The sequence below is a fragment of the Orcinus orca genome, chromosome 10 (assembly GCF_937001465.1).
Source record: "Orcinus orca chromosome 10, mOrcOrc1.1, whole genome shotgun sequence".
Lineage (NCBI taxonomy): Eukaryota > Metazoa > Chordata > Mammalia > Artiodactyla > Delphinidae > Orcinus > Orcinus orca.
The window spans coordinates 7987008-8001683 of record NC_064568.1 but is presented as its reverse complement, the minus strand read 5'-3'; the positions used below and the strand labels follow the sequence as shown (position 1 = coordinate 8001683).

At 38.3% G+C, this 14676-nt stretch overlaps 1 protein-coding gene across 6 annotated transcripts in view; it reads right to left on the bottom strand.

The window, feature by feature from the left end:
• The window catches only part of RAD18 (RAD18 E3 ubiquitin protein ligase), a 116591-nt gene that overhangs the window by 24565 nt on the left and 77350 nt on the right, over positions 1-14676 (bottom strand). For all 6 annotated transcript variants that reach the window (XM_049716081.1, XM_004274791.3, XM_033437226.2 and 3 more), the window contains one exon: positions 10030-10204. In XM_049716081.1, the coding sequence (XP_049572038.1) occupies positions 10030-10204 (175 nt within the window). The remainder of the gene's footprint in view (positions 1-10029; positions 10205-14676) is intronic.

Below are 14676 nucleotides of genomic sequence, written 5' to 3'. Positions count from 1 at the left end.
AGGTGTGCTCCTTGCAGCTGTGCTGCCCTTGCTTCTGGGCCCTGGCAGCTCACAGAAAAAGGAAACCCATGTGTAAAATAACTAGCTCACTTACACACACAGATCTATAAATATTTCTGTATGTACCCATCTGACTCTATATTAAGCTAAACATGAGTTCATTTTAAGGTCTCCAATTCTAATCCACTACCACATGGATAGTTTTACCCTTATTTGTCTGTAGTCTCCCCTCCAACAGTCAGAAACCTGACTCCCATTTGCCATCCACTTAAGACAAAGACACACAAGTAACATGAAGAAAAAAAATATTACGCTAAGCTACAGATGAAAACGCTAAGCTACAGACGAGCAGAATTAGACAAAATTTTCTGAAATAAGTCAGGGAAAAACCCCAGCAAATACATATTAGAGAAATATTTAAGGTTCACACATCAGTGCAAATCAGGGTACAGAGAAGTGTACTTCAAAATACCTTCTAATTCTTAATCATGAAGAAGCAATTCTGTGTAAAAAACAGTTAAAAATAATTGCTATGAAATGTGCCAAATAAAAGGTTAGCTTTCTCCCCCCCTTTTTGTCCAAGGAGGATTCAAAGGCACACAATATTGTCACCTTTTAATGAGGTACTTCTAAAGACTTTCCCCAGAAGGACCAGCTGGCTTCTTCTGCCACACCCTGGAGAGTCAGGTCCAAAGCGGAGAGGACATCCACAGACACCACAAGGCCCACTAACAGTGCTCTAACTGCCGCCGAGGAGAAACAAACCAGGATAACGAGGAAATATTCCCGACAATCAAAGAACTCCCAGTTCCGTGCTTGTGATTTTCCTGCCTAAGACCCAGAGATTTTTATTTAGTATGTTGGTGAACTTCAGTTTGATAAAAAAAGATTACTTCATACTTCAGTTCATTATCTATCACACAAGAGGAAAAAGTAAATTGTTTCTCATCAACAAACACATTTTCCTCCAGCAGTTTGTGGACCCATTTGTCTCAGAGCTTTAGAGATTATCTGTCCCTTTCTCTCCCTGGCATCTGCTCGTCTACCACTTATTCAACAGCCCCCAAATACCCTTACGTCTCCCCTTCCTGGCAGCGATGGGCAAGTGAGCTTGGCAAACAGGGGCACAGAGGGGCAATGAGCTCTGGGACTCCCCCCACCCCCGCTCCTGCCTTCTCTTGGGCCCGAGATACAGACAGAAGTCTACAGTACCCCATTTGCATTAATAGAGTCTACAGAAAAGCAAACCAGTTTCCTGTCTTCAGTTGGAATCACGGCCTGGGCAGATCCCACTGGTGCCCTGCCCCTATCCCCTTGCCCTCATCCCCTGATGTACTTGATCTCCAAACGTAAGCGCCTTTGCCTGACGTGCTGGAGCCAGCTCTGTCGCCAGCATGAAAGGCTAGAAGCAGCAGGGAGCAGCCCCCAACCAAACGACATACCCCTGCCCCTTGCCTTGGGTGGGACAACTCAGGTGTGTGTTTTAAACCAGCTCCCAGTTCCCAGGAGGGATAAACCCCCATCGCTCACAGGGACGTCTGGTTTGATAATATGCCCCTTAAATGTTATCTTCCCTTTCCTGTCGCACTTCCCCACTCCCTACGGTGTGGTTCTTTCACCTTCTAAATTAACCACTTCCACTCAAATCCTTGTCTCGGGGTCTGCTTCTCAGGAAGCCCAAACATTTCAAGCACTGCATGTTTACACTCTTTCAAGAATGTGAAGAGCGAGCCGGCTTGGCCATAAGCATTATCAGTCAGGAAAACTTGGGCTCTGACGTCAGCTAGACCTCGGCTCGAGTCCTGGTACTGCCATCTACCATGTGTACAACCCTAAGCTGATTATGTGACCCCTTAGACCTTTCATTTCCACTTCTCTAAAATGGGCTTGCCTGTGGACTAAGTGATATAACACAGAACACTCCTAGCACTCACATATTGTTGAGTCCAAAAGCCTCCTACAAAACCCATCAGCTTTTCAATAGCAAGCATCAAGGGACATCCCCCAAGGACTCTTGGAGCTCCTCTCCTCAGGAATCCTCATCTTGCTGTACTCACCAATTCTGAACTACCAGGTTTACCCAATCCTAACCAAGACCCGCACTGAAAGAACTGACTAAACCAAAATCGTCATCTCAACACACAAGTCAGCTTTGCCCCTCTGGCTGAGAGGCCACTTTGATGATAGAGGTAGTGTTTCCCATTCCCTTCAACAAGCAATAAACTCAGCGTGGTCTCATCAACAGGCTGATGGTGCCAGTACTCTACATTCCTCAGATGAGTGTCACAATGGCACTTTTTCTCTTACAATTTCCCCATCATTCTCCAATTGACTCAGAATTTAAGAAAAGCTGAAATTTAACTACTCCTTAAAGTTTCCAACCAATTGTAATCAAGATTTCTTCACATATTTTTGTTTTTTGCTCTCTTGCTCTTAAGAAGTTTGGACAGATAGCTCTTGGAAAAATGACTGAAAAGTGAGGAAAAGTTGTACCAAAATATATGAAATGCACGGCCCACAGTTAATACGCCTCTTTGTCAAAGTTTCCGGTGTTCTGTGCCTGTCTGTATTGTAATTCCTACAATGATGCTGCTACTGACCTAGCATCAAAAAAGAGGTAATGGTTTTGGCCAGGAAGTGTGAAAAGTTAAAATGTACTCATTCACACCTTATCTGACCCAGGTTCTTTTATGACCAGCACTTGGCATCTGCAAGAAGGTTCACGCAGGTTACAGGTTACCAAGCAGTGAAATTAGGTGGTCTCTGTGATACTCTTCATTCCTACTGAAATCAAAGTCCCTGCTTCATTAGCCCACACTCTCTAACACACCAAAGCTGAGGTAACCATGTTGGGTCAGTCCTGAACAGACTGACTGAAATAAATATGGTTTCAGAGACTGAAAACAATACTCAGCATCCCATGTAGATCCCTGGCTACCACTTTTTTTAGCCAATAAAATCGTAACTATAAATCTTTCCTTTAGAAAATCTTCTGGTATAAACAAGCTTCTCTGATTATGGAAAATGACCCTTTCCAATAATTTTTTTTAATTTTAACAATTTCACACTTACAAAAAAAATGACTCTTAGACCCTTCACCCAGATTTTCCAATTGCTAACATTTTGCCACATTTGCTTTCTCACTCTTTCTCTCTGTGTGTGTACACTCACACACATACACGTTATTTTTTTAAGCACTGAGAGTTTCAGCCATCATGTCCCTTTAACCCTTCAGCGTGCATTTCTTAAGAACAAGTACATTCACTTACACAACAATAATAAAATTTTCAAAATCAGGAAATTGAATACTGATATAATATTACCTAATCTATGACATTACTCAATTTTTTCCAGTTACATAAAAAGTTTCTTTTTAACTTATATTGCCTAGAATTAAAGTGCATAAATATTTTTTTTAAATAGCATGACCACTATTCATCTCTACATGAAGATTAAAGCTTCCTCTCTAGGGTCATAATCAAAAGCATATTTTCTTATAACTTAGCACTCAATAAAAATGGAGTTTTTTCTGCTTGCCAAAACTCAGGGAACAAAAGCCCTCTCTTCTTAAGAAGAACAATAAGTGAATTTACAGAAATTTGGACAAGTCTCTTGAACTCCCGGAAGTCATCTAGGGGGTGTACAAAAATCTAAAATTCTTATCAATTTTTTTATCATCTGTCTTCAAATTGGCAAGAAAGAATCAATATAACATTAATAATTAAAACTCTAAAAGAGGTACTTATTTACGAGTTAAGAAACAAATTAGCAACAGTTTCATCCTAGTAATTATTTGGATTAGATACACCTATTGGATCTTTAAGATTATTCTTAGTTGTCAATCTGGCATATTACATAAATTTAAATACTGCTCTAACACAAAGAAAACCAACAGTGTAATTCAATAAGATCTATAATCTGTATTACAGCATGACTACATAAATTAAAAAAACAACTCACAATTTATTTTCACTCACATTAGACCTAAAACAGCATGACTTGTCTCTTTAAAAGAGAAAAAAAAAGCATAAAAATTTACAAAATAGTATGATGCTTCTGTATTAAAAATGTTCCTCTAAGTATCCACGTACCCATACTGCTGTCTTTAGAAGAATGTACATATGAAAGTGTTAACAGTTCTTTCTGGCTGGTAAAATTTTACTGGACTCTTACTTTTTGTTTACCTAAATTTTCTATTTTTCACAATAAGCATGCATAACATCTAAATTAAAAGTTGTTTTGAAAATCTAGGGCTTTACAGTGAAAGCAATAAAACTATCATAAAAAGAAAAAGTGAGAAAATTTTCGTAAAAAATGAACACTTCAATGTACAAGGAATAAGCATAATTCTAGAAGGTTGATTCATGGTCTGCAATGGTCAAGCGGTAAAAGAACACAGATAATTTATCAACTATTAACTTGTCAAAAATAAAAGGATTACAGAATGTTAGGGTTGGAAAAGATCTGAACAAAGTCACTGAGTGTCATGTCTCATCGCCCTTCCATGTGATGTCTGAATTATGGAAAATAAATGTTGGACCAGACAAATAAAGACCACTAATCTCTGAAATGCTTTGATTCCACTAAAGGCATTTGGTTGTGATGGGTCCCTTTTCACTTTGAATTCTTGTCCTGATTTCTAAGGTGTTAATTATCCTAATCAACTGCGTATCTCTCTTGACCATTTAGATTTTAGAGTCACTAAATCGCACTGGCATTAACCAATGGATCACCATACTTTGTGACAGCCTTCTGCCAGGTTACCACCAACTTTATGAGTGTTATGACTGACTTTATTAGTTTCCAACTAGGTGGTAAAATTATGCTCAAAGTGAGTTAGGGACCTTATTCATATTCAGATACTACATTTCAAAAATCTAAGACAACATTAATGGTAAGAGGAACCATTATTTTTAATGTTTACATATCCAGAGTTCTTTTAAACATATGTAGACATAGGTTTTTATCTTATACCATTGTTGTACATATATTTTTTTAAAAACTGAAATAAGTTGGTTAAAGTATTCCTAAAACGTATTCAGATTTGGAGCCCTACACTTCATCGTGTTTTTTTTTTGTTGTTTTGTTTTTTTTGCGGTACGCAGGCCTCTCACTGTTGTGGCCTCTCCCATTGCGGAGCACAGGCTCTGGACGCGCAGGCTCAGTGGCCATGGCTCACGGGCCCAGCTGCTCCGCGGCATGTGGGATCTTCCCGGACCAGGGCACGAACCCGCGTCCCCTGCATTGGCAGGCAGACTCTCAACCACTGTGCCACCAGGGAAGCCCTCTTCATTGTGTTTTGACTCAACGTCTACGATGTCTGTTTTTTCCCTCACAAAGTCATCCTCCGTACCACCAAAAGTACTGGAGATAAAGCATTTCTCCAAATTACCTGACAATTGTCTCCAGGCATTTCATTTAAGGCACTGACACCCATTCTGCAAACTAAACTCATAATTTTGTTTTTCTCAATCACATAACCTGTGACTGGAAGATGAGCAGCTTCTGTTCAAAGACAGCAAGAAATGTCTGACAAATTGATACTTGACACCCAAACAACAGTCTTTGCAACAGATGAATCAGTCAGGCTCACTGTTATTACTTTGAAATTTTTCCCATCTATTCCAAGGGATGTGACCATTTCTCCTGCCTTCAGTAGATCATGTAACAAACAAGCAATCCTTTGCACATAGTTCACTAACAAAACGTAACAAGTCTTCAGACACTTGTGGGCATCTTCAGGTCTTGTAAATCATTTGACTGTTTTGCAAGAAAATACAGAAATAGTCATTCATCCAACAGTGAACACTACCTCGCTAACATCAAATTTTCACCCTGCTGTATTTTGTTACTTTCTTCGTACACAACTTTTTTCTCATTATTTTGTTGAAGACATTTTAAATGACAAACCACTGTAATGTTAACAATACATGTAACTCAACTGAAACTCACACACTGGCAAGTATATCACAACTACCACCTGGCTGGCAGCAACTGTAAAACGCCATTGATCACTGTACCTATCACAATTTCAGACATTAAAATGTAAAACAGAAAATGTACACCTTAGAATCAAGAAATCCTTCACTTAATAATGGTCGTGTAGTGACCCAAGGCAGGAGATATTTTTTTAAATGAGTGACAGACTCAATTCTTAAGGACTTTGATGAGTAATAATAGGAAGGACAAGGATAGTCAAATAACTATAATACAAGGCAAGATTTGATTTAGACAAACTGCTATGGAATTCAGAGACGCTGCTACAGGAATTCACAGAGGAAGTCAAAATTACTTCCTGCGTAGTGGGAAGAATAAGAGAAGAGATCGTAGGAAGGGCTACGAAAAAGCGTCATCTGAGAGCAAACTTAAGACATGAGTGATGGAGCAAAGTCTCAGAGGAGGTGGATGAATTCATCTTAAGAAAGAATATGTCTTTAGAAATGTATTAAGAAATATATCTTTCTCTTACAACTAACAGGAAAGAAGTGGTCAGAAATTACAAGAAACCTTAAAATGGAAAGGAAGATCTGGAGACAGGTCAGATTAGCTGCCTTGGTGAACTGGGAGACAAGGTGTTCATTCAAAGTGAGGAAACAGACACAGGCAACTGGGTAGGAAATGCAATAAGGAGTAAATTAGGTGGTGAGCACCCAGCTGAGGCTGAATTAAATGAATTTTCAATGGAACTAATTAGCCCAGGCTCACAACTTTCTAAAGTTCAGAACGGAAGTAGGAAAAAAAAAATAAATTGTGGGATTTACTCTAAGAATTAGAATGAAGGAATAGAGGACTATGAAAGCATTTCTGAAATATCCAGTCCTAGAGACCCAAGTTTTAATGTATTACTGAAGAAAATTCAATTGATTTGGTCTTTATAAAACCAGAATAATAATCATATATTTATCAAAGACCCTCACATCTATTATCTCATTTCATCTTCCCAACAGATCTGAGACAGAAGGTATTTATACATGCTTTTCATAGCTATGGAAACGGACTTCAAAAGATTGACTCCCAAATCACCCAGCAGATCCTGACCCGAAGCCACTCAAATGTAAGCCTGTACTTTCCTGCTGCACCACGGCTGCTCCCCCTGCACACTTCCTCCTCCACAGTCCACTCGGGAATCGGCTGCCCAGTGGTCCGCCCTGGTATCAAAGCAAATACCACTGTACTCCCACTCTCCCTTTAGCCTGAGTTTCTAGGTCTTATATAAGGAACAGACACAACATTTTAAATGTAAAAAACCTTAGACTGACAAAATGACAGGGCAAATTAAAAGGAGGGTATAAAAGCGCATTTAATTAAATTAAAATTTTAAAGTTTAACATATTTAATATTTACAATGTGTGTAACACTTCTTTATACTTGAGATATGAGTACCAGACACTGACCGATTTCTCAAGGCAAGCCACGCAAATCCTCATATTCGGTCTCTAAAGCTAAGCTTCCAAAGTGTGCAAACAAAGTCAGTGATTTTTGTCCTTGTCAAAACTACAATTAGAAACAACCCAAACGTCCATCACCTAATAAATGAATAAATAAAATGCATATCTATACAATGGAATATAATTTAGAAAGAAAAAGGAATATAGTACTGAAACATGATACAAAATGGATAAACCTTGCAGACAGTATACTAAGTAAAAGAAGCCAGTTACAAAAGACCACATATTGTATGATCCTGTTTATATGAGATGTCCAAAACAGGCAGATCAATAGAGACAGAGTAGATCAGTAGTTGCCAGGAGCTAGCAGAGCTGGGAGGAAATGTGGAGTGACTGCTCATGGGGATGAGGTTTCTTTACCGGGTGATGAAAATGCTCTAAAATTGTGGTGATGGTGGCACAACTTTGGCAACACAGTAAAAACCATTGAATTGTCACTTAAATGAGTGAATTGTATGGTATGTAAATTATATCTCAATAAAGCTGTTAAAAATTCGCAATTAGCAGGTAGTTCCACTGGTCATGGGTGTATTGGGGGTGTGTGTGTGTGTGTGTGTGTGTGTGTGTGTGTGTGTAGACATATATACATGCATAACTAATTAAAGTGTGGAAGCATATAAGAGCCTACTTTAAAAGAAATTCAATGGTTTAATAACCCTCTCACAGTTCAGTGATGCCTGTAAGTCTGTCTGAGGCCAACACCTCCAACAAACTCATCCTGTTTTCCACACTCTCACCACAAGATAAAAATACATCTGGCTGCCATGTGTCTCCCCTTTCATTTTCCTCCATTCCACCCTCCACTCCAAATTTATTAAAATGTCCCATTTCATCCTGGCATTCCAGAACATTCGGGCATCTCGTGACTATGCTTAAAAACTCACTCTTATTTCCCTGAACTCTGTTTCTTCTCCGTTTCTACCCTGTACTCTGGTAAGTTTTGTGTTTAAAAGCAAACACTACCCAATGAACTTACAGGAATGGCCTGATCCAGAGTAACTGTGCAGCAGAGCCACAGTCTTGCAGAAACTCAGGCTACCGTATGTTCTGCCTTTACCCAACTCGGGAAAAAACTGATCCCGATCTGATCTTGAAAATGTTCAGGGCAAAATGAGAAGATTTTCCCTTCCTAATACTTGATTCTGAATAACCTGAAGCTGTTTTCCAAGAACCCTAGGAAAGCAGAGGGTCCTTGGGTATATTCTTCTCATAAAAAAATTTCTTCTTAATTTGATATTTTAGACTAGACATAATCTATCATTCTAGAGTACTGTGAACAATTTTTAAATGAACAAATACCAAAGATTAAATAACATGTTGCTGTTAGCATTTAAAATTGGTACAATTCATTCAGAAGGCAACAACACCACCTACCAAGGTCAAAATGATGCTAAAGTTAAGGGAGTAATTCATTAGAAACAAAAGACTTCCTATAGGGAGAGCTCTACCACAGCTTTAGGTGTGTAAGTATAAAAAACACTGGGGAAGATGTAGAAATACAATAGAAATTTAAAAGTTTGGTCAATTATGGTACAGAAACCCAACAGAATGCTGCATCTACTAAAAAAAGTTATAAAGATGAGGTAGAAACATGGGTAGCATTTATCATATAAAGTGAATGGTGAGAACACAAAATGGTAACTATAACACAACACTATGTCATCTTTCAAAAACACATCATCTTCTTAAATTGTCTTTTAAAAATTTTGGAAAAATGACTCACCTCCAAATCTCTCATTGTAAAAGGTTCCCCATCCATTCTATTTGCTCAATTAAATTTTTCTTTCTTTTGTCTTTCTGGCCACCTCTGCTTTCTAGTGTAGCTGTGTTTACCTCCTTCACTCATTCTTTTGATAAAAATTTCACTGCCAGTCAGGCTCTCTTTTCTAACTCTAGGAAAAATATCTATATAAAGGCTACATTTGCAGCAACATGGATGGACCGAGGCATTGTCATACTGAGTGAACTAAGTCAGACAGACAAAGACAAATACCGTATGATATTGCTTATATGTGGAATCTAAGAAAAGGGTACAAATGAACTTATCTACAAAAGAGAAAAAGAGTTACAGATGCAGAAAATAAACTTATGGTTACCATGGGATAAGGGGGAGGGGGAAGGGATAAAGTTGGAAGACTGGGATTGACATACACACACTACTATATATAAAATAGATAACTAATAAGGACCTACTGTATAGCACAAAGAACTCTACCCAATACTCATAATGGCCTATATGGGAAAAGAATCTAAAAAAAGAGTGGATATATGTGTAACAGATTCACTTTGCTGTACAGCAGAAACTAACACAATACTGTAAATCAACTATACTCCAGTAACAATTTTAAAAAACTAAAAAAAAAAAGCCTACAGAGCAGAAGACGAAGTCCCCAGTGACTGCTGCACATACGCCCCACATCCCGCCCTGATCCCTCTGTGAACCCTACAAAGCGCAGGAGACAGTGGAAGGAGATGAGGAATGGCACCAGGGCTCAAAGCTATTTTCTGGCTACTTGTGCTGGTCTCTTAGCATGCATAGAAAACAGAAATTTAAAATAATCAACTACTGCAAGTTTCTTACCTATTGCATGACTCTGACTCTGGTGAAGAAAGAGCTTCCTCTTGAATATCAGTACAACTGGAAGAATCATCTGGTCTGTCAGGCTCTAGTTTCCCTGGGGAGTCCAGCTTTGACTGAGGGAAGTGGTTTGTTACTGAGGGTATATCTGAGAATTTCATTTTATTATCTTCCTGTCCTAAAAAGGAAAAAAGAAATGAAAGAAAGAAAAAAAAGAAACATTTAAGAGTACCTTCAAATTTACAACCTCTGTGTATTTATTATTTCCACAACATTTAATATTCCTATTTGGTAAAATAGGAGTTTATGGAACACTGATTCCAAAACTCTAGTGACAGCCAGAGAGTAAGAATTAGCACTACACTGGTGCTATCTGGTTATACTGTCCACCCAATGTATTTCCAGATTAATTAATTCAAAAATAAAATGTTCTTTAAAACCAGGAGCAGGGAGAACCTTATAATTCTAATGAGGCTTTTATTTACAGTATTACTAAAGAATTCCTGAATATTTCACAGATCAGAGAAGAGTGATAAACATAAGAAACATGACAAAAAAGGATTAAAGATTCAATTAATAAGAGAAGCACAATATTTGTCACTGACTGCTGAATGGTAGTGAATCCATCTGGACATTTTTCTAAATCTGTTACATAGAATCTAATATTCACTGGGGAAGAGAAAAACTAATAAGACATAACCAATATATCTGTTTGATCCAACACATGTCACATTTCTACACATCCCTTATCATATTCTCACTTTCCGAGGTCTCTTACTGCAGATAAAGATAAAGGCCCAGGAAAGCTGGGGGGATGCAGACACGGTGTTTGCAGGAAGATGACATGCAGATGTGACCAAATATCTGTGAATATGAGTGCAGAAAATCATCTCTGTGCAGGATTCTTCAGTGTCCAGGCCCCTCCCTCACGATGTGTTTCAGGGCTCTGCTGGGACTTCACTTGTGCTGGCTTTAAGATTCAGGGACCAAGTGAGTTCTTGACATGCCTGACACGTGCTACTGGGATAGAGTCCCCTTTCATGGGTTTGCTCACAGAGAAGAAGAGCTTTCACACATCACTCATGCACTTGTGGAGGCAAGTGACCTTTAACAAAGGACACCAATGAGAACTGTCAAGGTTTTGTTATAAAGATAAAGTTTATGGAAAAAGAATAAGATTCTTCAAACAAATAAACAAAAACCTTTCCAACTCCATATGGTCAAGATTTTTCCAGAAACAATTATAAGTTTTTGTTACCCTCGTGAACAGCCTACATCACACAAGAGTACAATTTCTAAAAATAAGCTCCTGATGTTGTCTGGCTTTCGCTAAGCCTGCTCATTACCAAAACAAAACTGTACCCTCTAATGTTTACCTGGGAAAGGGAAACATGCAGTCAACTAAAAGGACCATCCAGGATCTCTAGGATATTCTCTTGTAAACAGACACCTAGGACCAGTTGAGAGGAATCAATCACCCAGTAAACCCGGTGAACCCAGGCAACTCTATCACTCAACTGGCTGGGAGAATGCAATCAAGCCGGCAAACCACGGAGCAGGAATTCAACATAAAACTACCTTTTATTTTTGCACCTGATTTATATTCTTCTCTTACTTCTTCCCCTCTTATATAAGCTTCTACAGGATAAATTCCCTCTTGCAGACAAATATCATTCAACAACTGGGGGCAATGGAAGTCAGTTATCCTTCATATCTGCCCATGGATCTCAGGACGGAACTCCAAATAAAGCCGAAAACATGAGGCCCCGACATTAAACCTCCCTAAAGAAACGTCAAGCAACAAAAACAGATGAAGGTTTTACTTAACAGGACACATACCTTGTTCACTTATATTGGCACTTTAATGAGCAAGTTTACTCTAAAGAGCAAAAGTTACACTGGTTGTATGATGCTATAAAAAGCCCAACCTGGGCTTCCCTGGTGGCGCAATGGTTGAGAGTCTGCCTGCCGATGCAGGGGACACGGGTTCGTGCCCAGGTCCGGGAAGATCCCACATGCCACGGAGCGGCTGGCCCCGTGAGCCATGGCCGCTGAGCCTGCGCGTCTGGAGCCTGTGCCCCACAACGGGAGAGGCCACAACAGTGAGAGGCCCGCGTACCGCAAAAAAATAAAAAGCCCAACCTTTTGGTCTGTGCCAGTCTGTCTGCCTCTCTCTCACACTTCCCACCCCTCCCAGACACACGCGTTCACGCGCAGCTATCTACCAGCAGCACTCATCACTGAACCCCAGACAGAGCAATACTCATGTGCACAAACACAAAGAATACACCACCCCTGACTACAAGCAATCAATCATTTTCAAAAGAGATTCAGCCAATAAACAAAAATATTCTCTTAATCCGAGATATTAAGCCAGATTTTCTCAGGACCTCAACTACTCTCTGACAACGTCCTTTAACAACTGCATGAACAAATTTAACTTGTTCACAAAGACCATAAAGTATATACTTATACTCAGGCAGCAACCTACTACATGACACCAAAAGAACTGAGGACAAAAATAAAGAATGTAATAGCACTGAAAGAATAAAACACTCAGAAATAAATCTAACCAAGGAGGTGAAAGACTTGCATGCTGAAAACTACAAAACATTGTTGAAAGTAATTTTTAAAAAGACAAAAATGAATGACAGACATCCTGTGTTCATGGAACAGAAGACTTAATATTGTTAAGATGTCAACTAACCAAAGCAACTAATCAATGCAATCCCAATGGCACTTTTTGCAGAAATAGAAAAATCCATCGTAACATTCACATGGACTCTCAAGGGAACCAAATGGCCAAAACAACCTTGAAAAGGAAGAATAAAGTTGGAGGACTCATACCCCAAGAGTTGGAGGACTCCAACTCTTAACTTTGTTACAAAGCTATGGTAATTAAAACAGTATAGCACTGGCGTAAGGATAGACATACAGACCAATTAAATACAACACAGAGTACAGAAATAAACCCTCACATACATGGTCAATTGATTTTCAACAAGGATGTCAAAAGCATTCAACAGAGAAAGGACAGTCTTTTTAACAAATGGTGCTCAGAAAACTGCATTATCTACATGCAAAAAGATGAAGATGGACCGTTACTTACACCATATACAAAAATTAACTCAAAGTGGACCACAGGCCTAAACGTAAGAGCTAAAACTATAAAACTCTTCGGAGAAATCACATAGGAAAATCTTCATGACACTGATTTTGCAACAACTTCATGGCTATAATAGCAAAAGCACAAGCAACAAAAGAAAAAATTGATAAACTGGTCTTCATCAAAATAAAGCACTCTATGCATCAAAAGATACTATCCTGAAAACAAAAAGACAACCCAGAAAAAAGCTGAAAAACATTTGCAAACCATATATATAATGGATTAATATTCAAAATATTTAAAGAACTCTTAAAACTCAACAACAAAAAAACAAACAAGCCAATTAAAAAATGGGCAAAAGACTTGAACAGACATTTCTCCAAAGAAGAAAAACAAATGGCCACTAACCATATAAAAAGATGCTCAACATCATTAGTCATTAGAAAAATACAAATCAAAAAACCACAATGAGATACAAATTGACATCTACCAAGGTGGCTACAGTAAAAAAAAAAAAAAAAAAAAAAAAAAAAAAAAGGGAAAATAACGAGTGTTGACACACATATAGAGAAATTGGAATCCTCAAGCATTGCTGGTGGGAATGTAAAATGGTGCAGCCACTATGGAAAATAGTTTGGTGGTTTCTGAAAAGGTAAACAAAGAATTACTATGTGAACCAGAAATTCCATTGCTAGGTACATATCCAAAAGAATGGAAAGCAGAGACTTGAACAGACACATGAACACCAATGCACACAGCAGCATTATTCACAACTGCCAAACGGTGAAAATAACCCATTACAGAAGAATGGATAAACAAAATGTGGTATATAGATACAATGGAATTCAGCCATAAAAAATAATGAAATTTTGATATATGCTACAACATGGGGACCTTGAAAACATTATGCTTAATGAAATAAGCTGACGAAGGACAAATAATATATGATTCCACTTATATGAGGTACCTAGAATAAGCAAATTCATAGACACAGAAAGTAGACCAGAGATTACCAAGAAATGGTGGGGAAAGTGGAAGAGTTATTATTTAATGGGTACAGAGTTTTCACTGGAAATGATGAAAAAGTTTTGGGTGTAATAGTGGTGATGGTGACACAACACCGTGAGTGTACTTAATGCCACTGAATTGTACATTTATGAATGGTTAAAATGATAAATATGTTTTGTTTATTTTTATCACAATAAAGACAAAATAATAAAGAATTTTCTTGTGCACTTTCCTCCATTATGATTGTTTTTTTGTTCACTGGCCCAAAGTCCTGGCAACACAAATATAATATCAATCTCAAATTTTAAAATGGGTTGAAATTGGAATGTGCTGTGTACTAGCCTTAGATATTTTAGCAGAACATTCCATCCAAAGTTATTACCAGCGACCTATAATAAAAATAATTTATTCTCTTTGTAGGATACCTAAGGATCTGCAGCAATAAATCCTATACCTCAAGCTTAAACAACTAAAAAACTTCTGATTTCTCATTAATGGAAAGGAAGACAGATTTTAGAAACTGTGTCTTCAGGACA